General features: G+C 50.7%; 1 protein-coding gene across 1 annotated transcript in view; it reads right to left on the minus strand.

Annotated features, from left to right (window-relative positions):
- Positions 1-10154, minus strand: part of FGF9 (fibroblast growth factor 9) — a 28943-nt gene extending 18789 nt beyond the window's left edge. Inside the window, exons 1-2 of the mRNA XM_009686571.2 lie at positions 8863-10154; positions 1753-1856 (exon numbers count right to left, since the gene is read on the minus strand). Coding sequence (XP_009684866.1) covers positions 1753-1856; positions 8863-9139 — 381 coding nt within the window. The 5' untranslated portion in view covers positions 9140-10154. The remainder of the gene's footprint in view (positions 1-1752; positions 1857-8862) is intronic.
- Between the last annotated feature and the right edge of the window lie 2978 nt (positions 10155-13132).

Genomic DNA, 13132 nt, shown 5'->3' on the forward strand with positions numbered 1-13132 from the left:
CCATAAAACTACTCACGACTTAATTGCTTCTTTATACTATAGATCAGCTGCACAAGAACTGTTACTTATCACAACGTGCTTACTATCTGTAGGCAGCTTGTTTCCATCTGTCGTTGCATCCACTCCTTTCCTCTTTGCCCTTCCATTCTTCCAACCTCCTCCTCCTCCCCCTCTTCCTCGACCATGTTGCCATTGATGCTAAATTCCTTTCCTTTCCCCTTTCCCACTCCCTGGTTCCCACCACCTCTGTGTCTCCCCACTTTCTCCTTGTCCACACGTTCTCTGTCCAAGCCTTGCCCCTTACCTTACCACCTCCTGTTCTGCCATCCTAACTCTGTGCCATTTTCTGCGCCTTTCCACACTTCCACTCTTCGCCTGCTCTTCTCCCAGAGGACAATCACCTTGCCTGCCCTACTCTCCTGCTCTCACAGAAGAGGTCGTTAGGGAGGGATCAGTGAATCTGGACATCCTATGAAAACAGTTCTGCTGGAAGTTCATATTTCAAGGTCTCTTCCACAGATCGTGTATTGGGAAGCTGGACTTCCTTCTTACTCTTTCTGTTTTCATCCTCTACTCATCCTCATTTTCTCACATTTCCTATCACTCTAGCTGTTGTCCCACTCAATTCCTTCCCCACCCTTTTTCCAGTTTCCCCTCTGACACGCTTATCTTCAACTACACCCAAAATCACACTCGTTGCCACTTTAACTCCTTTTTGAGTGTCTCTCTGCAATGCCTACCCCACCAGAGGCCCACCAGCATCTGCTCGATCATTGGTATCCTCTCCTTCGAGCCTCTGATGAACCCCAACGAATACAGAACCTCCCTTCGTTTTAGATATTTGCTTCTCCCTTGGACCTCCCATCCTCTTCCTCAAACCAGGGTACCTCTCTAGTCCTGCTAGCTTTGTCAGTTTTGGAGCCTGGCACTTTACTGCTCGAAGTGGCTGTCTTCTTTTATCTGGGCAGTTACCTACTCATTTTCAGGTACCCGTGCCCATGATCTGGGCAGGGTATGAACTCCAGGGGCTGCCAGAGGTCTCGAATTCCTAGAAAGGGCCATGTCCCACACAGCTCTGCTGCACAAGGCAGAGGTCTCCAAGACAGCCTAGAACTGCCAAGGACGGTCATCCGTCAGCCACAGGCAGGTTTCTTCAGTGTTTGAACTCCACATCAGAAATGCCTATTTTTACTGCTTCCTCAAACCATTCCTCACCTCTGCTGCCATCCCTACAGGGAGCAGCAGCCAAACTGCCAGGACACAACCACAAGCCTCTTGCCCTCATTCCTGTGCTTTTCATAATTTTTATCCATTCTCATTTCTTCTTTTCTCACCCACATATGTCCCCCTTTACCTTCCCCACCGCTTGCTCTTGCCAATTCCAAGAAAGTTCTCTGCCTACTAACAAAAAGCAGTGACTTTGTCTCCTTTTAAGTCTCTTCTGAAATGAACTTTTACAGATCTTACAGTATACCTTTTAGCCTTCAGCAACCAGCTATGGCCATTAATCTCTGCTGCTTATATCTAAATTGTGATCAGTATACATCACTTATTCCTGATTTTGTCACCCATTCCCTCTCCCTTATTTGTCATTCCGCAGGAGAAAATCTTGTTTCTAATTAGACCACAAGATATTTAAAGCAGAAATAGTATTTGTACAGCACCTAGCACAATTAGGGCTTGTAGAAGCTCTATGCTATTTTTGTTATAGAGCACAAAGGTTATAATTTTCGGAGACAGCTAGGAACTTACCGAGCCATACAGTTCCCCTTTCTCATTCATTCCAAGGTAGAGTCCACTGTCTACTCCTCGAATGCTGACCAGGCCCACTGCTATACTGATAAATTCCAGTATACCTACAAAATACAGGAAAAAAACAATGTACATGTTGTTTCCATTTAAAGATTTTTCTCGGATGTGACTGATCTCTGGGTGAATAGCAGCTGTTTTCAAAGAAGTTTTTCCATTTTCAGAGTTGTTTTGAGGAAGTTGAAGAACAAAAGAATATATTTTCAATTGTGGTTCTTGAACAGTTAAGTCCTTAAGTGCGTACTAGAACGATGCATTGCAGGGAGCATTAAGGTACCAAATTAAAAGATTATTCTCAATCTTTCTCAGCATTTTTTAAACATAAATCTAAAGCTCAGTCATATTATACCACATTTGTCAGTATTCTGATTTGCACAACAAACAATATATTCAAAGAAACAAAATCAAGTATTCAGATAACCGAAGTTACCATGATTAAAGAAGTTAAGAGATTTGTTTTGCAAAATGAATTCCTAGAAATACATTTGCATCTGAACTGCGAGATGAAAATAAAATGTTACGCACAGGCTACACAGACAACCAAAAGATCTACTTCGAGGCATCAATGAATCAGGAATACATGGAAAGAGTTTTACTCACAGTATGATCTTCCAGAGGCTCCAGAAATGGAAAATCTGTGGAAAATCTAGACACATTTGTCTAGATAGTAATCATTCTAATTCTCTGGAGTGCAATTTTTTACTCATCACAAATCTGAAAATTAAAATATTCTCAACCTAAATAATAGTGTATAAATGATTAATTCTTCTTATACACGTTATAGCAACGCCACGCAGAAGCACTTGTGCACTACAGCTAAGGACACTTTGCAGAGAAGCACTGCTTTGCAAAGCTCCCTAGGTTCAGCATCAATGTGCATGGTACAGCAAGTGTCTGTATCAAATAGCAAGTCATCCGCTTCTGAGGGACTGGGTTTTTTTGGCAGCCTTCCCTGCAAATTGCTTACCTCTTCCATGAGGATGCTACCAGCCAAGCCTTGCATAAGTCTAGAATTCTTGTGGAAAAAAATGGAAATTGCTTCCTATTTCAGAGTGTTCATGTAAGTCTAGTGATCTCACAGGAGTTATCCAGCAACATTAAGCAGCATGCTGCCACAGTATACTACTTTTCTGGGCCACATAATAAAACATAGAGTAGCGTTTTCAATATATTTTTTGAATTTTATGTCTAAGCACACTGCAGAACCATTTTAAAGCTTTTTGGAAATTATATTTACATGAAATAATAAAATAACAGTATAATATGTGTTGAACCTCACATGGCCAATAAAAAAGCACTTTCATGGATTTTTTGAACAATTAATTTGGCATCTCTCACAAAATAGTTGTGCGCTAATCAATAACAGGCATGAATCACATAAATCTAGCAAAGCACACGTTGAAGCCAATAGGGAAAATTTATAGCCCAGCTAATGTAAAGATGAAATGTATTCCCTGTAAGGGACTATTGATCATTACCTTATATATTATTCAGTACTACAAATACCATATTCTTAGTGTTTTGATAACCCTGTTTTAAGGCCTAGGCATTTTAAATTATTCTCTACAAACATACAAGGAAAAAGGCTTCACAAACACTGAGAGGAAATATTTAGTAATTATGGAATTTTTTGAAGTAATAAAAAGTGGTAGTATGTTGCTTATACGGTATGCGACAGCATCTCTGATACAATTGATTCATTGAAACAATTTAAACATTCCCCTTATATCTGGACATGCAATACTTCCAGATTTCCTAATAAAGCTTTTTCTGTAAAGCTTTCACCGAACTATCATATTACCTGATATATATTACCAAGCAATTTTAACTGAAGTTAAATCTTATGTTAAGTGTGTATTATACCATACTGTAGCTAAGTTAGTGAGTCTGGCATCTTTCACATCAGTATAAATGTAGACTTTAATTGCTGCCCTCATTTCAGGTATTTGGGTGCACACTGCTTAGTGTGCTAAAAGAACAAAAAAAGCACTGTCACATCCTATTGTGAGTGCAGAAGACAAGTTTAAGGTACTTGGCAAAGAGCATCCACATACTTGAGATCAGAATAGACGTGTTCATTTAAAAAATTCAAAAGCCTATTCACAACACGCTTTATGTGCCGTGCTATGAAGCGCTCAAGCAATTGTCTGGGGCCAACCATGCAGTCTGCCCCAAGTTCTGCTAGCTTAAGGATTGCATGATTTGGCCCAACACTCCTGTGAATATCTTTACTTTATAGTTTCTGTAATGTGCACATAGTACTTAGGATCTGAACCAGATGTTAAAATAGATATTCCTCTTCAGAATGAGGCTGGAGCAAAAGAAAATCAGGACAGCTCCCAATTTTAAAGGTTAGGGCCCTATTTATAGCCAAAAAAAAGGGGGGGGGGGGAAGATGGGAGAGAGAAAGTAACTGTTTCAGTACATGGGATCCCCTGGAATATCTTGTCGGACACTGCAAAGACCCGCTCCTCCCCAAAGGGGTAGGAAGAAACTTTGTGGGGAAATTATTCCTTACATGTCCACATTCAGCCCTTCATCCACCTCCTTGCACATGATCCAGCTTTGGCCATGCTGAATGGCAGCACGGTACCAGTCTGGCCGTGTACGGCCGGTCCTGCCAAACTCACAGGAGACAGGAGGTAGGTCATTTACAAAACATAACTTTTTAAGTTTCATCTGGTTTAATCCATGGCGAAGAATGGAACGACAGCACACGTCTGCCTTGGCTTTAAGCAATGAATATCTTTGCAACGATGGATCTTTTTCTGTTCCACCCTTTGTGCATTTTTGTCCTTTGCTATGTATAGTTTCTCTTTGTATTGCCGGGTTGAAGCAGTTTAGCTCCACTGAGCACCCTAAAACACACTCTACAATAACTAATACAGTAAACAAGCATCTCTGCCAGCCGCTTCTTTGTCAGATTTCCAGAGGAAGTAATGAGGTTCCCAGCACAGAGAAGGGAAGCCACAGAGGACTTGCAGACCCAGAGCAAGGTAAATAGAGCTGCGTTGCAATATATTTAGCAAACAATCATTCCGCCAGAGAGAAGCGGAGAGGAGAAAAAAAAAAAAAAAGAAGACGACGACGAGCACTTCCTCGCGGTGAAGTTGCTGCGCGTGCAGCCTCGCGAAGGAGCTCGCGGCGGGGGAGGCCGGGGCAGAGGCCAGGAGGGAGTTCCCAGGCTTTCCCCTCTCCCCGCAGAGCGAGCAGGGCTGCTCCGCGCCCGCGCCTCCTTTCCCCTGACACCTACTGTCTGCTTGGAGAAAGCTCCGCATTTGGCACTCAGCTGGAACAGACCTTTCAGCCGGGATGTTTCCCGCCTGTCGCAGCTGTCACCGCTCCTCCCACACTCCCCCACATTATGCCAATTAAGAGCCCGGAGCGCAGACAGCGACAGCTCCCCAGGAGGCGGCAGGGCCCTTCCTTAATTTTCGGCTTTCACCGCGCGCGGTGCCTCCCCCCCTTCCCCTCCGCAGCGTTTAATAGCGGCAAAAGCGCCCGGGCGGGGGCCGCGCCGGCGTAGCCGCAGCGCCCCGGGACGCCGGGGCCCGGCTCGGCCCGGCTCAGCTCGGCTCCGCTCGACCCGGCCCGCGGGTTGCACGACGGTGGCGGTGCGCTGCCGCCCCTGGCCGGAGGGGCACGGCTCGATGCGGGGGGACCGACCTCCTTACCCCGCAGGCTGCTCTCGCCCCTAAAACCCGGCTCGCTCCTCCTCCCCGATTTGCGCTCCCTGGCTACGACCGCCCTCAGGATCCCGCCGCCGTGCCTGCAAGCATCATCCCCCCCCCCCACCTCCCCCGCCGGCAGCCCGCTTGCCCCCGGAGAGAGCCGGGCGGGGGGACCCCGAGCCGCAGCGGGGGCCGCCTCGCCGCCGGGCCAGGGCTGCCGGCGCGGCCGAGCCCCGCGGAGCGGCCGCGCAGCCTCCGCCGCCCGCGCTGGCTCTGCAGCGGCCGCCAGCCCCGCAGCGGGCGCGGGCAGGGCGAGGTGCAGAGGCAGGAGGCGGGCGGCTGCGCGGCTCCTGCGGATGATGAACGCAGCGGTTCCTTGTAGCAGCAGGTCCCGGGGAGCGGAGGTCACCTGCTGACAAGCTTTTTTTTTTTTTCCCTTCTTTTCCTGCATGCTCCTATTTTTTTAATGCTGTGCATGCAGTACTTGTGCTGACGCACAGAGGCACGCCTCTCCGCTGTTACAGAGTTCCTGAATTTACAATGACTCCACTGTCTAGCAAATGCCCTAGACTAAAGGAGACTGCATCAAAAAAAAAAAATCTTTTGTCACCTAGGAGAGATAAGGCTTTGATCACATAAGATCGCATTACAGGGGGGACCTAAGTCTGCTCTCCCGAGGAGCTTTTATTCCAGAGATGGACATCTTACTGCAGGCATTGCGAAATGCCCGGGCTTCCAGAACCGGGCGAGTATAGACACACAATATGGCTCGGTTTATTGTATGCAATAGGCACACATCCAACATAGCATCACAAAAGAATTACTCTTATCTGATGTCTCTCCAGAGGTGTGTGTGCGTGTGGGGGGGGGGGGGGGGAAGGGGAGATTCCCACGGGGCAGAGCCATGAGAAGAGTTTACGCGCAGCCCCCGGGGTTCTCTTTGTCCTCCTTATTCCTGCAGGAAAAACTTCCTTCTTACTCGTGTATCCACACACACATACACAGGTTTCCCCCACACGCTCAGAGGCGAGCAAGTTAGCTCTCTCTCCCCACAGCCAGCTCCCGAGAGCTGCCTGCACACCTTCCCAGGGTAAGCAGAAGACTTTACCATCACCAAAACCCAAACAGCATCTGCCATTCGGCCACCTGCCGATAAACACAAGAGCACTGTCACGGCACCGGCACAGAAGTACTCAGATCCCCCCTCTCTAAGCCAGGAACCGCAAAGCATCCCGTCGCATCGCCTTGCCCAGCCTGCACGGCCGCGCGGGGGGCATCACCGGAGCACTACATGGGAGAAGAGTTAGTGCAACGGTGCTTTCTGGGGGGAAGAGGGCGACCGAACCGAGAGAAAAAAAAAAAAAAAGAAAAGAAAAGAAAAGAAAACCATCTATTTAAAGCCAAGGCGCTCCAAGGGCGAGAATAGCTGCCCCTCGGAATTGTTAGCTTCCTACAACTGCGGCTGGAAAGCCATTTTTAAAAATAGACGCCTCGAATAATGTGGTCACGGCGGCGTTGGACAGGGAGCAGCTGGCGGCCCTCCTCCCGGGGGCGGCGGGGCCGCGGGGTGCCGGGCCCGGAGCCCCGGCTGCCGGGCGCGGGCGGTGCGCGCAGCGGCGCGGCCGCGCTACACCTGCTGCCGCCGCCCCGCGCCGCGGCCCCGGCACAGCGCTTCGCCACGCGCGTCCCCCGGGCGCGCACCCGCGGCCACCTCGCCCTCCGCCTGCTGCCGTCAAGGCGTGTGTGTGCGCGCGGGTGCGCACCCGCAGGGAGAAGGGGAGAACCGGCGCGCGCGTATATTTGAGCAGCTATTCCTAGCGTCTCCGTGTGTCCAGCAAAAAACGCCTAGGTGCAAAATCCCGGCGCTGCCCTCGCTGTGGCACTGCCCTGCGCTCCCGCAAGCCCCTTTGGGCACTTTGCTCCCCCTTGGCTCGTGCTCGGGAGCGCGGCCGTTGCGCGCCCAGCCCAAGGCAAGGACGGCGGGCGGGCGGCCGGGCAGCGCGGCCGTGCGGGAAACCGCGCCGAAGTGCCAGGGAGAAGGGGCCGAGGGGGTGACAAACCTGCGACCGTGCGAGTTTGAACCCCCTCTCCCTCCCCTTGCCCCCGACGCCCCTTCCCCTCTGCGCCCTTTGGAGACCATCTCCTACAACACCGGTATTATCTAAACAGCAATAAAATACAGTTTAGATATGGTTCAACATCTGGCATTAGAACATGAAGCACAAAAAAGAAAAAAAAAACACCACAGGACTTTGTTTTTACGACCGAATTTAAGTGCTGTCAGGTTGGCTCACTCACAAGTTAACTCCTTGCAACAGCTGAGAGCGTGGCTAGCTAACCTGGCGTATTTTCCTCACCCCTCCTTAAAAAACAAAGAATCCGACCATCCAGGCCGCCTGAGCCACTTTCGTGTATTCAGTCTGCCGGGCCTTTAACAACCTCCCTGGCAGCAAAGAAGCTCCAGGCCCGCTTGACTTGTGTGCGTGCGCGGCTGTGCACGCACCGCCTCCGAAAAGTGCGTGAAGCCGTCAGCCCTCCAGCCTGCAGCCCTCAGTGCTGAGTCACAAACAGCGTCCTCTGCAAATGAAATCCACGGAATGCTCTTTAAAAATTAGCTCCCAGCTTTACACACCGCACAGCTCCGGAAAGCCACATTTTCCCTCGCCCGCCTCTCGGCGGGTTGCGAGCGCAGCCCCAGCCCGGGGCCGGCTACCTGCGCGCCGCAGCCTGCTGCCTCCGCAAAGCGGCCGGCGCTGCTCTCGCTGCCGGGCTGCGGCTCCCGCTTCGCGCCGGCAGCCGAGCCTCCGAGGCGGCCCCGGCAGGGAGCGGCAGCCGCTGCCGCCGAATCCCTCGCTGAGAATCAGAACACGTTCAATTGGCAAGCCAGGCAGTTACTAGGGCAGGTAATGGGGAGAGAAAACGAAAGAAAAGCCTGCGTTAATTTGCGTACAGGACGACAGCCACTCCCTTCAGGAAACTCAGTGAATTTTAAATTGTAGTGGTTAATGATTAAAAACCCTTTAAACCCCGTGAAATCAAATCATTCAGTAGAAACGTCCGGAGCAAAAATTCCACCACCACCACCACCACCACCACCGCCGCCGCCACCTCCCCATACGTATCTACACTTAAGCAGAACTTGGGGCTACGTAAATATCGCCACCAAAACCACCGTGACTTTGGTGCGGGCTCCTGCTTCGCTGCGGCTGTGCCACTTGTGAATATCTGCAATTCCGGACACATTCATTTTTTCCCTTCGCTGATCAGACATCACCACAAAACCCCCTCCCCGCCCGCTTCGCACCCCCCCAGCTCCCCCCGCCCGCACTTCTACCACATTATTTCATCACATGACCACTGAAGGGTTAATGATAATACCTACCAAATCTGCTGTGGTCTTGCCTGGTTCCCTGGATAGTACCATTGGGGAAGATTTCTAAATGAAATCCAGTCCTGCAGTATAGCTGCCTCCGCCTGAGGATCCCCTTTAAATGGTCCAAGTCCGTGACTGCAGGCCCCCTGGGTAGCCCACCTGCCTCAGACTGACCCAGGTGGTCACTTAACAAAACCGGACTATCCACCGGCAAAACGGGCACATTCCCAAAGGGTACTGCATCCTGCACACCGAAATAGTTCCCAACTTCACCTAAGGGAGCCATCAGAAGATTCTGCTTTTAGAGAATAAGAATAAACAATAATGATGGTGCCAAACCCAGGAGATATAAGATTAGGTATATTCCACTCCTCTCCCCTCCCTATCGCAGTTACAGAGAAAATGTTCTTTCTTCAATCCATTAAATGCATAAATAAAAGTAATATTCTGTTTTGACTGGTACAGGTTCAAGGTCAAACCAGTTAGTCTAAGAAACCACCACTTTATACTCACACACTGACATATTTATAAACATATAGATGTGTATATCTATATATATGCATATATCCCCAGCTCTTAGCAAGCAATAAGGTCTTCAGCCCATCCAACTGTAATAAAGAAAAAAATCCGTAGTTTCTCCATTTGGTTTAAGATAAGAATGACCATAGCAACTTAAATACCTAGGCGTTATAGGGATTTTTTTTAAGATGCACAGGCTACGTCAGGATTTATGGATTCTGACTCCAGAAAGGCATGCGCTGTTTTTACTCTATAACAGACTGCATACATCAGCATGAATCCCGCAAAGGGGGGAGGGGGGAATCTCACGTTGTTGGCTGAGATAAATCCAAAAAGAAAAAAGAAAAAGGAGAAAAAAAAAACTTTTGACGTCCAAATCTATTATCCAGAACGCTCAGGAGGCTCAGCAGATGTCCATGGGTTTAGGATTATTGACGATCCACAAGCAAAGCAGAAACGTACAAGTGCTTGTGTCTTTCTTGGCTGCCTTGAAACAGGTGTTGCTTCTGCAGGGCTCCCTGTGAAATGTTGTACTCCAGCACTGAGCTGCAGCTCTTGACTGTGGATCTCCATCCAGCACGCAGAGTGGCGCAGGAAGAGGCATTGGGCTGGGTTTAAGGTAGTCCTGATTGCTGCTGGAAGGCTCCTCCGAGGTCCTAGCGCGCAGCCCTACCTGCTGCAATACAGCCGCGGCTCCAGCGCTAGGCACTGCTCGCAGCCGCTCTCCCGCTGCTCTGCGGCACGGCCGCGCGCCCGGGCAAATCAGTAAAGAAACGGGCGAAACTTTCGCGGGTGAGAGGAGCGCGGGCGAAATGCAGCCGGTCACCCCGCTGCGGGAGGCAGGGCGCTGCGGGAGATGCCCGCAGTGCCCGCCGCCCGTGACATTGGCCGGGACGGCGGCGCGGAGCGGCGCGGAGCCGAGCGCACCGCGAGCCCGCCCCGGGCCCTGCCCGCCCGCCGGGGGCTGCGAGGTCGGCGGCGACCCCGGAGCCCGGCGCGGTGGTGCCCTGGCTGTGGGCAGCGGCGGCCGCCTGCCTGCCGGGCCGAGCCGCCCTTCAGGTAACCGGGCTGCCGCTGCCCCGCAGCGGGTTTTAAACTGAAGCTCGGGGTCCCCGGGGAAGGGGTGGGAGGGCGGCGCGGGGGGGGGGGCTGCCGGCGCGGCTGGCCACGCCGCAGTGCTCGTCCTTCCCACCCCGCGGGGACTCGCCGCCCCCCTCGGGAGCGCGGAGCGCTCGCGGCTCCGCTGCTGCTGCGCGGCTGCCGGGGGCCGGGCCGGGCCGTGCGCCGGCTGGGGGCCGGGGGGGCCGGGGGGGCCGGGGGGGCCGGGGCCGCCCCGCTGCGCCGCCGGGGCGCTCGCTTCAGGGACCGGACCGCTTCTCCCTGGGCCGGGACCCGGCGCAAGTTGTTGAGAGGCCGGCGCAGGGCAGGCAGAGGCGGCTAGGAGGTGGCAACCCGGGGGCGGGGGGGCACTGTGGCAGGAGATCGACCCCAAGCCGTTGCTGGAAAAGTCTTCTCCTCCCGAAAAAGAAGTTATTTCAAACGGCCGGGAGAGAGCTGGTGAAGGCGGGGGGGGGGCGGGAGGATATATGTTTCTTCTTATGATGCCGATGATGGATGTTATTGTTGTTTCGCCGCACTCCAATACAGCTGCATTAATTAGCAAAGGGACAGAAGGGTCTCCTGATTTTCCAGGATTGCTGGAGCAGAGCTCAAGGACTGGGCACAATACGGAGGCTTACACTGAAGGAGAGGATGACTCCGGCAGCCCTGTGGAATTAAATGCGAAACCTGAAGGCAGGACTGTGGAGGGGGAAGAAAGGGAGAAAAGGAGAGGAAACATAATATCATGGGAGCCGGGGGGAGAGATTGCATGGTGTGAATGATGATGCACCTCTCCAAGAGGGCAGGGCCCCGGAAGGTCACTGGTGGAGGCTGGAAACAGAGCTCAGGGAAAGGAGAATTTTGCAAGGGGGTTAATTAAAAATAATAGACTTTCTGCATGTCTTACTGCTCGATGGGCATGCAGAAGAGGGAGCGGCTCTCCTCACCTTCCCCACCCCAAAAACCAGCAGCCCAGCTCTGGCTGGCACAACCCACCCTTTGTGCCTCTTCCCGCTTGCTGCTGGGACTCCACGCTCGAGAGGAAGCAAGACTTCCCGCTCCCATGGCTAACAGGGGGGACTGCAGCACGGAAAGGCTGTGTCCCGCATCCACAAGGATGTTAAGGAAACTGTCAGGGCATACTCCATGCCAGTGGTGCATGAACCCATCCTACAGCTCCAGCCGTCTCCCTTTATGTGACTCCACTGGTCATTACTAGCGTCCGCAGGATGGGGTTCAGGAGCTGCAGAGCAGGGTCCCATTGTTCTAGTTCTGCTCAAACCCACAGAAAGAAACAGTTGCTGCCCATCAGTCCATGCATTTTGATGTGCAAGAGCAGACCAATCCCCCTCCCCCTCCTCAAAACGCAGGAAAATCAGCGCTAGCAAGGACTGCTCCAGCGCTCTCCGGGAATGTTCCACAGCATTACCATATATATCAGGTTTAAGGACACTGCTCACACACACAACGGTTATATCAGTGTGAACAACTGCAGAATGACTTGGGAAAAACTGCAGAACTCCCCATGTCAAAAATCATTATTCTTTATCAACTTGATCACGGCAGTACCCAGAGGCCCCATTCAGGGATCACAGTCCCATTGTGTTGGATACTGCAGACACATGTAATAAGAGCGATGGTCTATGCCCAAAGAGCTTATGATCTTAACCCATGATGAAAGACAACAGGTGTATACTACAGACACATGGGGGAAGGATAAGGGAAAAGCAGTGCTGAGAATAAAAAGCAACAGGCCTAGCCAATGACAAGTGTTTTGTGTCAGAAGGAAGTTTTAAGGAGATTTGAAGGAGAACAATAAAGGAGCTTTATGGCTATTAATGGGAAGGGTTTTTTCTATGCATAATGGGTGACTTGGAAGAGAACATAAAATTGCTTGTTAAGAAATAGGACTGCTGAGAAATTAAGGCTCACGCCACTGGCAAAGCACAAGGATTAGGACTGGAAGTCCTGATATTTGTGTGCTACTCAGTCTAGAAATAATGGGAAAGAGGCTTCCAGTCCTTTAAAGTTTACATTTCTAGTCCCAGTGAAGAGTAAGAGACAGGATTTTAATTTTTTGTCTAGTCCAGGCTTCAGTATTTTCTACCTTGTACTTCAGACCAGCACTACTTATGCGAAATATCTGAAGGTAAAGGAGGAACTATTTGTATAATTTTTTAAAGGAATTTAAATGAAAGCCCACATATTATTGGCTATAGGAAGTTTGGTGTTATAAAAGTGTTATCTAAGCTGAGGCTTTGATGTCTGAATTACTCATAAGTATCAAAGCCACACATGAATTATGCAGGGCATCCCCAAAATTATACCCATCTGTGAGTAGGTGGTGTTCTAACCCTGCTTCACATAAAATCTGTGTGTGATGTGTAAAGTCAAACTTACCCCGTGCAGAAGTTTGGCTTTACCAATATCTCAGGCTATATTAAAAGCCTACACTTTTATCCCCAAGACACTGAGGCAGAAACACCTCTACCCCTAAACTCTCCTCAACTAGAGATTCACACCCACTTCCCTTATACCCTCCTGGAATTAAAGACTGTATCTGCCACAGTGAGTCATCAAGAGCTTACTCATCAGCTTTATGCAGGATTTTAACTCCTGCTAGCAGAGCTGGTCAGAAGAATCTTGCATTTCTTAAGTA

Source organism: Struthio camelus, chromosome 1 (assembly GCF_040807025.1).
Source record: "Struthio camelus isolate bStrCam1 chromosome 1, bStrCam1.hap1, whole genome shotgun sequence".
In the NCBI taxonomy this organism is placed as follows: domain Eukaryota; kingdom Metazoa; phylum Chordata; class Aves; order Struthioniformes; family Struthionidae; genus Struthio; species Struthio camelus.